At 46.6% G+C, this 13104-nt stretch overlaps 1 protein-coding gene across 2 annotated transcripts in view; it reads left to right on the forward strand.

The window, feature by feature from the left end:
• Positions 1-5804: 5804 nt before the first annotated feature.
• tnrc18 (trinucleotide repeat containing 18) overlaps positions 5805-13104 on the forward strand; it is a 73329-nt gene continuing 66029 nt past the window's right edge. Inside the window, exons 1-2 of one of the 2 annotated variants that reach the window (XM_056408144.1) lie at positions 5805-5921; positions 7596-7945. In XM_056408144.1, the coding sequence (XP_056264119.1) occupies positions 7738-7945 (208 nt within the window). In that variant the 5' untranslated portion in view covers positions 5805-5921; positions 7596-7737. Of the gene's footprint in view, positions 5922-7595; positions 7946-12784 lie in introns of those variants that run through there. The other variant, XM_056408145.1, reaches the window with a different exon arrangement.

Genomic DNA, 13104 nt, shown 5'->3' on the forward strand with positions numbered 1-13104 from the left:
TTCAGATTTGCTTTAAATAAAATCCAAATATTGTCATAATATTAATCATATTTATTTCTCGCTAACTTTAAAGTGAATTTATTCAAAATCTACACAGTAATATCTCATGAAAATAATCATGGACCTAGCAGAGGTCACCAGTAACAAGACTGCAGTGTACCTCTTTTGAAGAAAGTTTCAGATTTGCTTTAAATAAAATCCAAATATTGTCATAATATTAATAATATTTATTTCTCGCTAACTTTAAAGTGAATTTATTCAAAGTCTCCACAGTAATATCTCATGAAAATAATCATGGACCTAGCTGAGGTCACCCATAACAAGACTGCAGTGTACCTTTTTTGAAGAAAGTTTCAGATTTACTTTAAATAAAATCTAAATATTGCAATAATATTAATCATATTTATTTCTCGCTAACTTTAAAGTGAATTTATTCGAAATCTCCACAGTAATATCTCATGAAAATAATCATGGACCTAGCAGAGGTCACCAGTAACAAGACTGCAGTGTACCTCTTTTGAAGAAAGTTTCAGATTTGCTTTAAATAAAATCCAAATATTGTCATAATATTAATAATATTTATTTCTCGCTAATTTTAAAGTGAATTTATTCAATATCTCCACAGTAATATCTCATGAAAATAATCATGGACCTAGCTGAGGTCACCAATAACAAGACTGCAGTGTACCTCTTTTGAAGAAAGTTTCAGATTTGCTTTAAATAAAATCCAAATATTGTCATAATATTAATCATATTTATTTCTCGCTAACTTTAAAGTGAATTTATTCAAAATCTACACAGTAATATCTCATGAAAATATTCATGGGTCTAGCAGGTCACCATTAACAAGACTGCAGTGTACCTTTTTTGAAGAAAGTTTCAGATTTTCTTCAAATAAAATCAAAATATTGCCATCATATTAATCATATTTATTTCTCGCTAAGTTTAAACTGAATTTATTCCAAATCTACACAGTAATATCTCATGAAAATAATCATGGACCTAGCTGAGGTCACCCATAACAAGACTGCAGTGTACCTTTTTTGAAGAAAGTTTCAGATTTACTTTAAATAAAATCTAAATATTGCAATAATATTAATCATATTTATTTCTCGCTAACTTTAAAGTGAATTTATTCGAAATCTCCACAGTAATATCTCATGAAAATAATCATGGACCTAGCTGAGGTCACCAATAACAAGACTTCAGTGTACCTCTTTTGAAGAAACTTTCAGATTTGCTTTAAATAAAATTCATATATTGCCATAATATTAATAATATTTATTTCTCGCCAACTTTAAATTGAATTCATTCAAAATTCCCACAGTAATATCTCATGAGAATAATCATGGACCTAGCAGAGGTCACCCTTAACAAGACTGCAGTGTACCTTTTTTGAAGAAAGTTTCAGATTTACTTTAAATAAAATCCAAATATTGCCATAATATTAATAATATTTATTTCTCGCTAAGTTTAAAGTGAATTTATTCGAAATCTCCACAGTAATATCTCATGAAAATATTCATGGGTCTAGCTGAGGTCACCAATAACAAGACTGCAGTGTACCTTTTTTGAAGAAAGTTTCAGATTTGCTTAAAATAAAATCCAAATATTGCCATAATATTAATAATATTTGTTTCTTGCTAACTTTGAATTGAATTCATTCAAAATCTACACAGTAATATCTCATGAGAATAATCATGGGCCTAGCAGAGGTCACCATTAACAAGACCGCAGTGTAATTTTTATCAAGAAACTTACAGATTTGCTTCAAAGAAATATCAAATATTGGAAATATATTACTATTATTTTCTTTATGAAGTGCTTTCATTTAGAAATCAAACGTCAGAATGTCTTGATCATCTCTGGATGACACATTGAGGTACTCTACCATGAATCAGAAGTGAAAGTCTTTAGCTTTTATTTTGAAATTCTAAATCAGAATATCCCAATATTGGAATAATTACTTTATTTCATTTAATGTGTTCATCATTAATACCATTCATGATTTTTCATCTCTTCATTTAGTTTAATCTATCACTATATCTGTATTTAAAGGCGTGTTTCGTCATATCACGTTCACCGGAAGTTCGCTCTTATTTTGAAGACAGCTTTCACACGCTCGTACCGTAATGTCTGGTATATACGTGTACTGAAAAAAATCGTGCGGGCTGGCTTGACTGTGTTTTTCGAAGTGGCGGCTGGCTTGACCGCAGTCCCCCCCCACACACACACACACCCAAGCTCGGTCTGAAGCCGCCGTGGCAGATGGGAGTCGCTCTGCTTCGGCTCCCGTCCTCGACTTGGTCCCCGGCGCTCTGGATAGAGGAGGATTTGTTTTTTATTCAATTCTAATAAAACTAAACACACTGCAGCCTTCTGGCTGTGTCCTGACGATGTGTTTGACGGGGACAGTGTAAATCAATTAGGCATTGAGAGATGTTTTATGGGATTTCTCACCGCAGGTCTTAAGCGTGGTTGATTGGGGTAAATATGAAGGCCAACTTATCTATGTTGCTGTGGGTTTAACGCGAGTGACGTTTGTGCTGAATTAATAAACTGCCATATATGTCATGTCTGGGACGTACATCTTACTACGTCCAATCACATAAAATAAGCCTCATTTTATATAGAAACTATCACCTGATTGCACAGTCATGGTAATGAATCATATTTGTGTCAGACAGCGTGCAGATTCCCTTTGTCCACCATGTCATCGACTACCTCAACAAGATGAGTGACTGTTCGTCCCCCAGCAGAGAGCTCCTCACCCCTCCCCCCTTCCCCCAGCCCACTATAAAACCCTGCAAGCCCCCCTGTCTGATGATTGGCAGGTACCCCATGAGAGCTGCATTGACGTGTGTGTGTGTGTGTGTGTGTGTGTGTGTGGTTGTGGGGGTCGTCAAGGAATATTGTATGAAATATGTTTAACTTGGAATTGATCATGAATCCCGGCTCCCTACCCCTCCCCCGCCCGGTCCGATGAGCAGACTGAAGTGCATGGTGCTGACGGGTGGATGCTGATGCAGGGGGACGTCTCTCTGTTTATTTATTTATGTATTGCTGCTCCAGAGAGGGACTGAACCCCCAGCTGAATAACTCAATGCTGTCTGTGTGCTCCGGTCCCCTGTGGGTTAATGCAGCCACACGCCCGGAGAAAAATCAGATGGTGTGGTCTGGGCTGCCCCCCTCCCCCGAATAAAATCATGTATACCTGATCCTTCAACTGACAGGCCAGAATGCCCCCCACACACAAACAATGATATGTGCAGCCACAAACAAACAAACAAGGCACAGATAGCCTCGAACATACATCTGGGGGGATACATGTTCCCTCCTGTAACCTCTGGTCGGCAGAACGACCGATCAGAAGTTTCCAAAGAGCCCATCGGTGTGTCAGGCTGTACAAATACATCATCACATGGTCCCGCCTGCTCCTGGAACGCATCACGGAGTCAGAAACACGCAGATCTGTGTAATGACCATCACACAGGAAGGTTATCGGAGCTGCGCATGAACCGCACATTGCCCTTTTAGCGAGAGCAGCTGGAAAGACTGCATTACGTCATTGTGAATAAGTCTGTATTGGATTATGTTTTGGTTTAAACCCAATAATGGGTGTATTAATTCCGCTATAATCGTTAAGTACGGTCACATGGGCGTAAAATTAAATGTATTGATTAAATTAAGATGATATATTTAAATATTGAGTAAAACCTGCCGCACTCAGGACTCATGACGACGCTGTTAAATACAACTGTATGAATGTACACAAGCCGAGCAGCAGCAGCAACACCCGGAGAGGAGATAACTACCCCCCCCCCCCCCCCGGAACGCTGCAGCACTTAACGAGGTGAAGCCGACCAAGAGAAGCCTTACTCGGCTTCTCCTCTATTGTTGCTCTCGAGGAGGCAGCAACAATAGAGGCCCAATCTAGAGGCATTGTCTGAGTCCCCAGTCGGAGCGATTTGGAGAACAAAGCGCCGACTCGGTCCCCTCGGACGGGACGTCGCTCTGATCTCCTCCCGGTAATTCCCTCCCCGGGTCCCGTCAGAAGTGACGGGCGCTGCACGAGCCGACAGGTCGGGGGCCCGGGACGTCGCTGCACGGCCTCTTGTGTGTGTGTATGTTCGGTTGAAAAGAAGAAGAAAGAAAAAAACACCGGGTGCGTCGCGACTTCTACCGGGAAAACCACACCGCGGTGCCCGCTCCTGTACCGGCTGCTGCCGTGAGCGTCCGTCCGCGCCTCCGCCGTGCCCGCTCCTCTCCTTTCTCCACCAGCGTCTCTGCTGTAACGCTTCCTTTCCCCTACAGGGGGGGAGGGGCGCCTTGAAACCGTCCCATCGCGGAGGAGGCGGGGCTAGGCGAGTGTGAAGGGAGGGGAGGTGGGGAGGCGACATGGGCGGCTTGAAACCGCCTCCGAGGTTTTTTTTTTTTTTTTTAAATAAACATTTCTGCAACTGTGTAACCCAGAGAACATTATTGATGATACAATCCTCGAGCAGGTAGCGTGCACGAGCAGAGGTGAAGAGGTCACCCACCTCCACCCCCCAATACTGAATGTTGAGTGCGCGCCTTTTTTCTTCTTCCCCTTCTCTTCTAATGCAAATGTATGTGTGTGTGTGTGTGTGTGTGCTACGACTCGCCTATACACAGATTACACACACAGGGAGACATTCAGCTACAGACCGCTATCCGCATTTGCATACAGGCCCGTGGCATTATTCCCGGGTGAGAAACGGTGTGGAGAATCTCAAATACAGCCGCCATGAATGCGACAACAATGATACGTTTTTTAGTTCGTTCCCCGGTAACACGATAAAGACCCAGGGTGCATTTGACCTGTGAACCCTGCCCCGCAGACCCACCGTAGCCCCCCGTTTAACACGTAATTCATGGCGTCTGACGAGGTATTAAGGGCCGTGTGCAGACGCATCAAGTCGAGCTGTTTAGTGCAACAACAAAACAAACGTTACTGTTTGGACCTCTGCGCCTTCGCGGATGTCTTGGGCGTGCATCAACAGGCCTAATTGCTGCGCTATTCTCTGTTATTGGCTTGTAACGCCCCCCAACACACACACATCCATAATTACTGGCATGTTATGGGTTGCCAATGGAAAAGCAACGCCCCAAAATTGTGGCCACCCAAAATGAAATTGAATAGATCTTAAAGAAACTGTGAGACTGTTATCTCAAGTCTCTGGATTTCTTTCCAAAGGTGTCATGGGAAAGTAATAACCCGACTATATTATCATCAGCTGCTTCCGGCTGAGTTGAAGTGTAAACTGGTTCTTGCACAACATTAAACAAAAAATGTAACAATATGTTTTAGGGTAACAATGCATCTGTACTTTCAGTTTCCCAATGTATGAGCGTCTATTATAATTAGGGTGGAAATGGGTGAGGAGGAGGAGGGTTTTGGAGGGGGGGGGCATTGAAACTGGCCCCCACCTCTAAAGAAAAATAAGGGGAGAGAAGAAGCCCACTGCTTGTTTTGATCACTCAGTCTTGAAGGGAGAGGGGACCTTGAAACGGCTCAACCTCCTGAGTCCTTGCTCCATAATTGGTTTTATACTGCTGGCGAGTGGCCAGCGTGTATTTTTTTTTGGTACACTGTGTTTTTTTTGATTGACATCTGCACAGCCAATCAGGTGGCCGCTTTGCAAAAACCCGTACTGGGCTGGTCCGGGGTTGGGTGGTAGCGGAGGGAGATGGGCGGGGCGTGCAAAAACAATGCTGTGTTTCATTGCTGAGGAGTTTACGGACGCGTCAGGGGCTCGCGCTCCCCCCCGAGTTATCCCCCAGTTTACCTTCGGACGAGCCTGTAATGGACTACTCCGGCTCGCGCAGCAACCTGGACGCATTTTGAGAAAGGATTTTAATTATTTTTTTAGCTCAGTTGGATTTTTTCCACATTCAAAGTAAGCGTTTTGCCATTCTCCTTTTTTTTTCTCCTTCTCGTTTGTTTCTCTGCGTCCCTCCAGCTGAAAGTGTCCCGAGTTCTCTGCGTTTTTGGACCGTAAATGTGAGCGAAAAGGGCGCGGAGGTTGTTTTTTTTGTAGTTAAAAAAAAAATCCATACGACATTTCTCTATTTCCCTCCTGCGCGGTTGTCGTCGGTTGTGAAAAAATGTTTCGAGACGTTTCCGCAGAGAAAGTTTGAGTCGTTCAGAGGAACCGTGGAAAGTTTGAAACGTGGCCGAAACGCGGAGCCGCTGCGCCGCCGTGCCGCATGAATGACACCGGCGGAGGACGACCCTTCCTCCACCCCGCGTGTGCGTTTCACGGCTAAGAGGCAACGCTGGTGTCCGTCTGCTGCGTTTCTCTCTCGGTTATAAAAAAGAAGAAGAAGCTTTATTGTGACCTGTGAACCTTCTCCACATCCCGCCCGCCTGGTTATCACGAGTCGCTGCTGTGATGCGTTTGCGTGCCTTTTAAAAAGGTTAACGCGACTTTAGCATATTTATTTTGTATTATTTAAAATGAATTTAAGCTAATCTTTTTTTTGTTGCCAAGATGTCTTTAAATAAAGGTTCATCGTTAGCCCTCTGTTTCCTCCCCTCGTTTCCTCAGATGAAGTAGCAGAAGGTTGCTTGTTGTTCTTCTTAAACTCCCCAACTTTTAGTATTTTTTTGCTTTTTTTACAAACAAAAATCACTCATATTTTTTCCTTAGAAGATTGAGCGTCATCATTTGTTTTTGCCAAAAATGATTAAAATCGCCCCTCTTGCTTTTTTTTTTTAAATCGCATATCGCTCCAGTCGGGGCTGGTTAAACGGAATAACCGCGAATTTATCGCATTATTGCACCCCGACACGTCCACGAGGTTGACATGCAACGAGGAATTAGATTTGTATTTTTATTTATTTTAACGGCGGACCGAAAGTGTTCACGGGTTTGTGATTTTTTTTTGCATCGGTGTCCAAACGCGAGGCAGCCCGGGGACCAGCGTCGCATACGCGGGGCGCAAACAACACGCCACCCCGCTGATTAATGATGCAGGCGTTTGGCGACCGTATTTATTTTTAACCTGTTTGAAATTTATATTTGATGCGCCTCCAGTATTTATGGTGTATTGGTTTACAAGACTCCGCAGCTATTGCTGGTTCACGGTGCAAGAGAGCAGCCGGTAACCGGAGAAAATAAAAGGCGGGGGGAAAGGTGAAATACGGGGCTGTTAAAGAAGAAAAACCGAGTGTTTTCCATCGCGTGGTTTCTGGGTGTTTTACCGAGCAGATGGCTGCCTCCTCTCCCCGTAGAAGCGCAGCCCGGAGCGGCTGTGCCTGCTCGGTGTGCAGCCCGGTGGTGGTCCGGTGGGGGGGGAGGAGCGCTGCTCGTCCGTTACATTCGATAATAATGCTGTGGATTTAAGTTAAAGATGCGTTCACTGACCCGCCGTTGGGATCACATCCGTGTTTCCGTTTCGACCGTTTTCGGCAGTTTAGTTTTTTAAGTGGTTTTCCAAACTGCGTCACTGCGCGCATTGACCCGCCTGCTCGCTGCGAAGAGGAGACGTCCTCCAACTACCATCTCAACAGTTTGATTAGTGTGTGTTTTCCTCTTTTAGATTGTGTGTCAAGCGTGTGTGTTTTATAGGTCAGCAGGATGGCTGAACGGGAGCCCGACGCGCCTGGAAAACTAAAGACATTATTATAGCCGGCATTGGCTCCTCTCCCTCCACAACAGGGGGCCGATCCGAACGGATTATTTCTTTTCACAACTTTCCCCACTGTGGATAATGGATGGCAGAGATTTTGGACCTCCCCGATCCGTCCACGTACCACCCCCGATGTTGGCGGGGCTCGCAATGGAGTCGCACCGTCTCGGAGCAGCGGCGGCGGCCGGGAGGATCCCTCCCTCGCCCGGTCACTTGGGCGCGAGTCATCCGCCGCCTCTCCACTCCGGAAAATTCCTGCCATCGGCCATTAACCTACATCAACACCACGGTAAGTGTCCGACCTTAGTGCTGCTCAACGTATGCGACGCCACTGCCCCCCCCCCCCCAAATATTAATAAACGCAACTCATCAAATATTAACTTGAAATAACGCTGCGCAAAAACAAAAAAAAGCGCACCCGTGGCATCATGTGCGGTCATCTCTTGGATGCCGCTCCAATCTCGACCCAGCCGCGGGTTTCATGAGGAGGTGTGGCTGCGGGGACAAGTTTCAGATGGGAAAGTCTCGGGGAGCCGCGTGGTCAGCGGGGAGACGACCCGTGTGCGTCGGCACGGCGGTGGGGCTCATGGCGCACACAGGGGCCCCCCACCGCGGTGGGTGTTGTTGCAGCAGTATGCAGGTCAGGGTGCAATGGTGTGTGTGTGTGTGTGTGTGTCAAATATCTATATCTACTGTGTTGGAGGGCCGATTCTAGAGTGTGTGTGACAGGTAACCAAACAAATGTCTGTGGTCTTCCGTATTTGGAGTAAAAGACACACTCTTGGAACATTTGGCAAATGGCTGATGCTTCATTTACCTGTGTGAGGGGAGATAGATTGTGTGTGTGTGTGCTCTTAAATGAGCACACTTTGGGTTCAAACTGGATGTTTGGCCAGCACACACCCATGTGTTTGTTTACATCACGTATGTGTGTGTGTGTGTGTAGATCATGTTATTCCCTCCTCTCTACTTTCATTGCCCGCACAGTGACGTCTGCTCCCGCCATTAGTAATGGAGGCTTGAAATAACATTGTGCAAAGGAGAGGAAAAAAGATAACGCTGCATGTTTACATATGTTTTTTTCGAGGGGGAATGTGTGTGTGTTTATGAGAGAGAGAGAGAGAGAGTGAGAGAAAGAGAGAAAGATGGGTCTGCTGTGTCTTTTTTTTGGAAAATGGAAAGTCTGACAAATGCTCCCATTGAGTTGCTTACATCCCCCTGAAGTCATGAAGCTGCCGACGGATACAATTACAGCTTCTCTGGTTTCTCTTCGGAGGCAAACCCCCAGAGATAATAATGTTCCAGTCCCACTTGTGCGTGCGCCCCGCTCCTCCTCGTTTCTGGAGTGTGTGTGTGTGTGTGTTTAATGGAGGCATTCCTTGTCACTCGGAGTGTGTGTGTGTGTGTGAGAGGTACCGGAGGTCTAGTAAAGCGAGGCGGAGCTCCCAGGGCAGGGCTCTGATGAACGGTTAATTTGACACACCGACAGAGCCCTCATTCACACACACACACACACACTCTCGCACACACACTCGTCTCGCACACGCACTCATGGAAAGAGGCTGTCGGAGATGAAATCAACTCTCAGCGGGGAGCGTCGGGATGATGGATGTGTGCAGCGCGGCAGAGAGACGGGCCGGGGCGCACCTCGGCGAACCGCCGCCGCTTCAGAATAACACAGAAATATCTGCAGGTTAAAATGATCATGAAGTGTTTGTGATGAAGTGTGTGTGTGTTTGCAACTACCGTCACTGGGTAAAGTGTCTCCGTAGCGACACGGTGTGTTTCACTGAGGATGATGTTCTTCATCCTCTTCCTCCCCCCCTGTGGAACGAGCTGAACGTTGCTCGTGGGTTTTGAAGTGGAATTGACCCGACGGCCATTCCCTCCCAGATTGCCGGTGGAAACACTCCTTTTTAAAGCGGGATACATTTTATTCTACCCACACACTGACCCCCCACCCCCCCTCTCTCTCTCTCTCTCTCTCTCTCTCTCATCCTCCGCCCACTGACAACACGCCGCCGTCGGACGCAGGTCATTACGCTTTATGGCGCTCCTCGATATCTAAAGTCTCTCGCACAATCCCATTAGCCAAACCCCCCCAATCGAGCTCTCGGTCTCCCGTGCTCTTCATAACGCCGCCGCGGTTACGCGATAACTACCCGGCCGTCTGGAACGTCCATAACGCCCTTGTTTAATTGCGATAAACAGCGTGACTCTGGGGCTCGAGGAGCCAAGGTCACCCGCCGCCGCCGCTGTTTACACACGCTCTCCGCGGGCACTGGAAGCGTTTTTGTTTGGCGGCGTTGTCTTTGGCCGACCTCTCGGCGGCAGGGTTGACTGTTGTGAAGACTCCGGTGACGCGGCGCTCCTCTCCATTCACACGGGGTGTTATCTAAACACGGAGGGCTCTGAGTCACTGGTTATGGATGTGAAATGGTCCTCTGTCTCGAGTCGGTCTGCCAGAGGCCCCCCCCTCACCCCCTCACCCCCTCCCCCCCTCACCCCCGCCACCAGATTGAGGCCATCTGGCCCCTTCCCTCCCTCTGGCATCACAGAGGTAGGACCTGCTGAAATGTGACTGCACCGCCGGTGGGGAGACTCGCCTGTCACCGGGAAAGGTTGCCGATGATTTCACCGTGAATCCAGACGGGCACCCGACGAGGACGTCGAACGATCGCGTTCCCCAGAGATCGCCCGACGACCAAATGGCGACGCGAGAGTTTCCCCCGCGGCTTCTTCTGCCGGTCCGTGTCTACGTCCAATCGCATCGCAAACACATCCTCCAGGCGCTCGATCGAGACCCCCAGATGCACCGTGTTGAGAAATTCCCGATTTCATTTTAATAATCGATAACAAGTTGGTACATTTGCATGTATGTATTTATTTGTTGCATTTTGTTTAGAAAGAGCTAGGGATGCACCGATCTGATCGGCGCCGATCCATATCGGCCGATATTCCCATTATCGGTTTTGATCGGCGTTCTCAAAACGGCCGATCAGATGACGTAACATCTGCGAGAATTATCAGACGTTTCAATCGCCGCGCATCGCAACGGAGACGATGCGCCCGGCGAGGGCCGCAGAGTGAGAGGTCCACGAGGGGATCCTCACCACCGAGCGGCGTCCCCGTCCCCCGAGTTGAATCTCTGGGTCGACTCAGCCGACTCTCACATGTCTGCCCCTACAGACTGATGCTCACGGTAAACGCATTCGATCGGGAGCGCGAGGGTTTTGATAAAGTTAGCGGAAGGATTTAAGTGACAACATCCGGTTTTGCAAAGTTAGCGTAAAGAACCACGTGAAATAACATCCGTTTATCAAAATAAGATGACAGATCATACACTAAGATATAAAAGTAAACAATGAACTGATTTTGTATCTTTATAGATCGTTTCTGAGATTTAGCTTAAATTATGCTAACATTAAAACATTTTTACTGTACCAAGGAAGAGTTTATAAAAATAAGTCAGACTTTTGTATGTTAAAAAAAGTCCTGTAAATAGATTTCCCCAAGAGTTCCAGGAAATGAATGATGCAGATGTGTTCCATACATATCTGAAATCCCCTACAACAGAAATCAAACAATTTTAATGTATCAATTAGGACATTTTTCAAAGTAAAAGTCCTAAATGTTTAAAGAAATCGGTAATTTCTTTAATGTTTGAGTTGCTTTATATATGTATTTCCTCATAGTCCGAGGCAATAATGCTACACAATAAATAGAATGCTTCAATCGACACGGTGATCGGTATTATCGGATCGGCAGATACTGATTTCGGTGATCGGCACCAAAAACCTGATCGGTGCATCTCTAGAAAGAGCTGATGTTTAAATTCAGTCCGACGTTGCCTCGCGCGCAGACGCATCATTCATTAATCCCAGGCCTCGGGACAGGTAAAGTGTGTGTGTGTAGCGGGTGTAGGTCTAATCTCAGTGTTGTATAAACTCACCACTGATGTAGACGATAACTTAAACCGTACGGAGTGACCTTCTGGAGTGCGGCGGGAACAAAAGTGTGTTTAATGAGGCGGACGTGACATTCAGGGCGCCGCCGGCCGCACTGAGGCGATCACTTCCCTGAACCAGCGACTTTTTGCCTCATCTCTCACTCAAACACATATATATATATATTTTTATCAGGGAGAAGCAGAGGATAGGAGGGCGACGCAGAAACCAAATGAAGGTGTTGTGGCGAGTGCAGAGAAGGGAAGTCAATAGATGGAGATGAAAACAGCTGAAGACAAATGGGCGAAGGAGAACTAAGTGGGCGCAGTCCCTGAGGGGGAGAGCCGAGTTCTGCTTTCAGGGGATAAGAGCTGAGGTTGTTGTTTGTGTGTGTGTGTGTGTGTGTGTAGATGAGAGGATTGAGGTCTTGATGGGAATGGGAGCATGTGATTGTGCTTAGTGCAGTTAGAGCTGGGGTTTCCCCCCGGGGACTCTCTGCCGAGAGAAAGGAAGAGATTTATCCTGACCACAACACATTCGTACACGATTAGATAAATGTGGTAGCCCTTCAGACGTTCTCTCTCTTTCCATCACGCACACACACACACACACACACAGACACACATGCGAACGTGCACACACGTGCGCCGGTGTCAGCATAATTCATGCAGCTTGTGGGCCAGAGCCAATACCAATTTGTCTTCCACGCCACTTGGTTAGTGTGTCGGTTTACGTTCAAATTAATGCGGTGAGTGTGTGTTTATATGTATTCAAGACACAGACCCCTGTGTGTGTGTGTGTGTGAGATGTGGCTCAGACGCGTCCCCTCTCGGATTAATTGAATCCTCCAAGAGAGAAAACAGGCCCCTTAAGAGAAAGCACAAGGCCCTGTTGCCCTGCCACAATAAACCTGTCGGAGGCAGACAAACGACACACACACACACACACACACACACACACACGCATGACGAACACACACAGCTGTCAAACATAAGAATGATAGGCCTGTGTGTGTGTGTAAACGAGCATGCCGCGGCATGTCGAAATACCTGAAGCATTAGCAAAGTCATTCACTCTGGCAGAACCCTCCTTTAACTCAAACAACAGCCTTCGAACACGCACGCACGCACGCACACACACACACACACGCACACGCACTGTCCGGGTTGAGTCTCCACTCGTCCCGCTGCGTACGGTTTGTTATTTTCCTCCCGGCAGACGCGGTTGAGCTCCAACCTGTGTAGCGACACGTTAAGAGGCGCTCGGAGCAGGTTTGCCGTGGCGTGTGAGTCGGTATGGGCTGGTTCCGCCTCAGGGACGCCGTTTCTGTTTTTAAAGAGATTTGCTTAAAAAAGTGAATGAATAACACACCGGCTCAGTTTCATTATTATCTTTTTTTTTAACTTACTGCATCGACATCACAGGAACAGTGGATTCATCCTCACCTCGTCCATCGAGAGAAGCATCCCGATAACATCGGCGTTGTAAAAAGAGTCACGTG

The sequence above is a fragment of the Pseudoliparis swirei genome, chromosome 23, assembly GCF_029220125.1.
Source record: "Pseudoliparis swirei isolate HS2019 ecotype Mariana Trench chromosome 23, NWPU_hadal_v1, whole genome shotgun sequence".
Classification (NCBI taxonomy): Eukaryota; Metazoa; Chordata; class Actinopteri; order Perciformes; family Liparidae; genus Pseudoliparis; species Pseudoliparis swirei.